Here is a 5,383-nt window from a genome sequence, read left to right on the forward strand (position 1 = left end):
CCGTGGTTTAATATTTGTAGATTAGCTGAAGGGAACTTACTGTGCCCTTGGAAGGTACTGGTCTGTGCCTTTTCTGCGAGGAAATTGAGGTGATTTGTTCATGGAGAAACCTAGGCTGGAGGACAAATAAAGTAGCCTGCGTAACAGTGTCTGTCCCACATTGCTCGGCGGGTCAGGCCGCGTACTTCTCCATCAAAAATTGAGATTTCTGTGATGCTATTGATACAATATTCCTGAAACAGACCAGTATGGTATATATTAATAGAAGAGCTGGGAAAAAAATGATGCTTGTGAGCCCTCCTAGACTCTATTTGGCCATTAGGTTTTATGTTTGTGAGCCCTCCTAGACTCTATTTGGCCATTAGGTTCATGGCAAGGTTTGGCCAATGTTCCTGCTCTCCCGAGCATCCGGATGAGTGCCCTGCGCCCACTGTGTGAATGGCTTTGTTATGATAAATCACGGTCTGTGGGCCACTTGAAAAGACTGGATATTGCAGATGTTGGCTGTGCAGCAACTTTAAAGACTTGGGATTTTCAACTTCTTTTCAAATTCAACTATATAATTAATAAACTGAATGGCTTTCTGACTGTCTGTAAAGGATGAGGGACTCAAAGATTAGTTTGTAGAATGACAAAGTTGATTGTTCATCACATCTTTCTTAGAGGTACTTAATGTTGAACTTCTGTCATCTCTCTGTCAAGAAGAGGCATTTTGGTCAACAATGTCAAGTATTGCAAATAGGAAAATGGATTTTGCCTCTTCTGTGCTGACTGAGATAATCAGTCTCATGTCGGTACCTTAAGCTGAGTTTTATTTGAACTTGGGGTAGAATATCAGCTTTAATTTAATTTTCTAGCTAGCTTCTTTCAGCTTACCGAAGAATGACAAGATGCTTGGCAGGAGTAGAAAGATCCAATGTTTGCAGAAGGTTTAGATCCTTCACTGTTGATAGTCCATTATGTCATATTTAAAGCAAAAAAAAAAATAAAATCATTCCTTTGAGGGTGTTGGCAGCAGTTGGCAGGCATAATACAGTTTATGTGACTGTAGGGTTTAGTCTTAAGGCTGTGGTATTTTAAGATGAATGAATATGCTGATTCTGGGAATACAGGTGGATTGTTGGTTGGTGTTTGTATAGGTGAGTCAAATCCACACTGCCTGAGAAGATTTCCTGATACGATCTCTTCAGCAAGAAAGAATAATAGTTCTTTCAGGTGCTTATTTATGACTTGTGATATCTGTGCACCTCTGTTTTTATACTACCTGAAAGAACCGTAGGTATGGATATTAATAGGCTTTCTCTTACATTTACATTATAAAAATGTTAGTAGGACTTTAAAGGAAAAAAGTTTATGCTTTTAAGTAAAGCATTTGCATGCAGTTATATAATTGAACTTAAATGTGCTCAAAGTTTGTCCCGCTTTTGACTAGCAGCTGAATTATTTTACCATCGTAAGGGAAGCCCAACTATTCTCTACCAACATTCTGGAAAACCTTTTGGGAAGGGAACAACGTTTTATTTTAAAACTTTCCTTTGAGAAAGCAGAAGCTTTTTCTGACTCAAAATCTGCTGGAAATGAGCCAAGACCTGGGAATCTGCAGGCTTCTTGTGGGAGGTTAGGACTTCTCCGGGAAAACAGAATGTACTGGTCTATGCTAGCATAATTACTATTTAGAGTCTAAAATACAAGAAGATAACAGTGAAGATAAGTTCAAGCAGTTTAAAATACACTGTTTGTGTGAACTGAGTTATACAACTAACACAGTTTTGCCTGCATATGTTTCTAGGGCCAAAAATAATTATCTGTGCTGATTTCTTACGTGTTCGTGAGTTTAATGTTTAATATTTGGAGTTTGTTTTCCTGTTCTCTGCTCCTTAGTTTCTGAAGTGAGGGTTTTTCAGAGGTGCTCTGAACAGTCATAGAGCTACTCAGTATTAAACTCTCATGTTTATGGTACATGTATCGCTTTGTTCGATAGAGTCATCACTGCTTTGCTGCTCTCTGAGGAGCACCAGCTCTAAGACAGGAGGAAGATCTGAACCTGCTAAGCAGTCACTTAAGAAACCGAAGTTACCAGTAGGTCGATTTGATGAACCAGAAGAGTCCAGTATAGAGAGGGAACCCTTGGAAAGTAAGTAATGTTTTACAAAATTGAAAGCAGTGTTTTAAAGGCAAGACCCTGAGATGTTGTGCTGATGTCAGTTTAAGAGAGGCAGGCATTCAGCGTTATTCAGAATCACTTTCTAAGCTTAATGGTTCTGAAAAAAGCGGAGAGGCAGGGCAGTGGGCATAAGTTGCAGCAAATGGTGTATGAGGGGAAAAAGCTTTCAGAACACGGGTGGTCAAACATTGTGATGAGTCACCCAGAGAATCTGTGATCCCTCTCCTCTTGGAGGTACTCGGATTTGCCTGCGTGTCCTGACCCAATACCAGCCTTGCTTTGAGCAGGGTTGTGGCCAGATGTCTGCCAAAGGTGCCTTCTGCCGTAAACTCTCGCATCCTTCTGAGAAGTGGAGATGGTATTGGGTCTATTACAGCACAGCTATAAATGGTGGTGGTGAACTCCTGAGGGCACCCGCTACTTTTTGTAATTCAAAAAGCCTGTTCTGTTCCTTAGTCCATAAAAGATTTCTGATTTGTGCTGCATTTCGTGGTTAGTCTTTCTCTCAGTCTTGCAGGTAGTGTTTTGAAAAGCAACAACAGGTACTGAGTTTACTGAGCTGCTCAGTGGGGTCCAGGGAGACCTAATGGGCTGCTGTTCCTGTTGCGTTCCAGTGACCTTAGTGGGGCTGCATTTGCAGAACTGGCAAGATTGAGGCACAGATACATTGCTGCTGAAGTCGCTAGAAACATGCGCTTCTTTTATCAGGCAGGAGGAAGACAGAATCTCTTTCTTCCTTATTTTTAATTAGCCATCTTCCCTTAACTAAAAGTGCTAGTCAGGCTTTATCTCATTCACCGTAGTGTGATGTTCTGCTACTGTTTACCAGCAGTGATAACCCGTGTTTATCTATTTTGAGGTTTCTAGGACAAGCTTTTTTAATTACTATAAGTATCCAGATGACAAAATGACCGAAAAATTACAGTATCATCTCTGAAATGGTTGCAAGCAATTTCAGATTGTGACTCACTTGAGAACTGACTCAGAGTTGGAGTTACTGTATAAGCAGCTATTTAATTCTTGTCCTCATATTCCTATGAAAATAAATGCCATCACTGCTTCATTTAAAATAAATGCATAGTTATTATCTTTTGCTTTTTGCTTAGGTGTTCTAGGTTTAGAGCAAGACTCGAGGTTTATTTTGGCTTTAAATGCAGTTGTACCTGTATGTTTTTCACATGTAACACCAGCAATAGGTTGTTAGAATGCTGACTGCCCATTGTGTTATTAGGAAAAAAAACCATTAAGAGCTCAAGCTGGGTGTTTGAATTCCCACTACTGTGTAGCAGTCATGGAGAAATCTTTTGAGCTTCTGCTTCCACTGTCAGCACATCAGCAGTGCTTGGATATTGGGATGATGAGATCTACAAAATAATATTAGATGCATTTGCGCTCCTTGTACTGCCAGAGGTGCTCCAATGCTGACATTTCCTGTCGTGGTCTGCATCAGTTTTTACAGAGGCATACTAATACATCATCCTGTATAGCCTGTCAGTACGTGAGTCTCCCTCCATCACTGACCTTTTTCTCTGCTCTCCAGGGTTTCTGTTGTTGTCTTTTCTCATTGTCAACCCTGTTCCTCATTGCTTGTGTTGCCCACCAGGGCTGGGTTAGGGATATGACCAAGGGAGCCCCAAGTTCTGGGTATATATGGAAGGCTCTGGAGAATCAGTGTTGTGAGGGGCTGTGTGGGGGGCAGTGAGATTCAGGGATACCTGCACCCTGGTGCAGGATGAGAAAACACTCAGCCTAGGATGGTGCTGTGCCAAAAAGTACTTCATGGCTTGGCAGTGCCTGGTGCGATGGCCGTTGTGCAGTATGGATGGCCTGAGTTATTACTCTTAAGAGACAGCCCTGAGTAAGGGAGCACTGAGTAGCATAAGGATGTTGATTGTGAGGTGCAGAAAGCTCCATGGTGGTCGAGTAGGTGGCACAAGCTAGTAGGGTGCTCGGAGTAGAAGCAGCACTGCTAGTGCATAAGTTCAGCACATCACTTCTCAGAGAGATCTGAAAGTCCCATTCACACCCCACTTATGAAGCGTCGCCCTCGTGAAAGGGCATCACAGTGACTTTGCGAGCTTAGGTTAAGTGTCAGAAGGTAAAAAGTCTAATTTTAGCTATTCAGGATTTTACAGTACCTCCTGTGACTCTGATACCTAGTCTGGTGGTGATGAATATCAACATGCTATTTCTTGAAAAACATACCAGCATCCATGAAAACATGGTGTTTTAAATACGAGAATAATAGAATCTTTGCTAAAATTCAAGCTAAAATTGAAACCTGAGTGCTTAAAATTAGAGACCTAAACAAACACAGAAAGTGACCTGGTGTTTCAGATGTAGGGAACATACGTACAGCATGGCTGACTGGCACGAGTTCTTGCTGTGAATTCAAGAGAAACTGGTGCTTCAGTGCCTTTGGACATTGAGTTTCTTTTTTCTTTGCATCACTGAATATGGTCATATATATTGCTGACTGTAGTCAAAAAACTCTCTGAAATTAGTTTTGTATGACGCTGGGAAATGTTGTACTCAAGGTTGCCTTTAAAAACAAGAGAGAATTGATTTTGTATTTGAAAATGAAACTAAGAGGCAAACATCATAGATGGTGCCATCTTTATATTTGCCAACGTTACAGGCATTTTAATGACCTTTCCCTGTCATTTTAGAATTCCCTGATGGAATCAATCCTGCTACAAAAGAGAGGGGTGGACCTAAAGGCCCTGAACCTACACGTTTCGGAGACTGGGAGAGAAAAGGACGTTGTATAGATTTTTAATGTGTAAATGTGTCTGTATTGCTAATAATATATTTCTTGTTGTTGAAAAATAGAATGTACAGAAAAATCTCACATGGATTTGTTGTAAAGCTTCTTGTTTCTGTCTGCTTGTGATGAATTTCCTGCGAGATGTTCTGTAAATAAACGTGATGCTGCAACTCAAATTTGGGAGCTGTTACTTGCTCAGTGTACACCCGGTCTTTAAAGCTGTTTACACTATGCAACTATAGCGATGTGAAATTGGTGGTCGGGATCTTACTGAGATGTATAAGGGCTTTCTTCATGTATTTAAACATTTATGTAGTGTCTTAAAAGTGCTGACAGAGCTTTGCAGTTTGTGAACCTGGATAGTGTTCATCAAAAGTACAGCCAGCTCCGAGGAGATCTGTACTGAGCTGATCGTGGTGTTTGGCACGGTGGGTCATTGGTAAAAGCGCCCT

General features: G+C 41.0%; 1 protein-coding gene across 1 annotated transcript; it reads left to right on the forward strand.

The window, feature by feature from the left end:
• The first annotated feature begins 672 nt into the window (after window positions 1-672).
• On the forward strand, window positions 673-4,943 carry LOC104156462 (chromosome unknown open reading frame, human C6orf57). Its single transcript, XM_009697494.1, is given in 4 exon segments — window positions 673-703; window positions 706-729; window positions 1,982-2,134; window positions 4,834-4,943. Coding segments are annotated over 4 exon segments (318 nt in total).
• The last annotated feature ends 440 nt before the right edge of the window (window positions 4,944-5,383 follow it).

Source organism: Cariama cristata, unplaced genomic scaffold, assembly GCF_000690535.1.
Source record: "Cariama cristata isolate BGI_N322 unplaced genomic scaffold, ASM69053v1 scaffold24293, whole genome shotgun sequence".
Taxonomy (NCBI): Eukaryota; Metazoa; Chordata; class Aves; order Cariamiformes; family Cariamidae; genus Cariama; species Cariama cristata.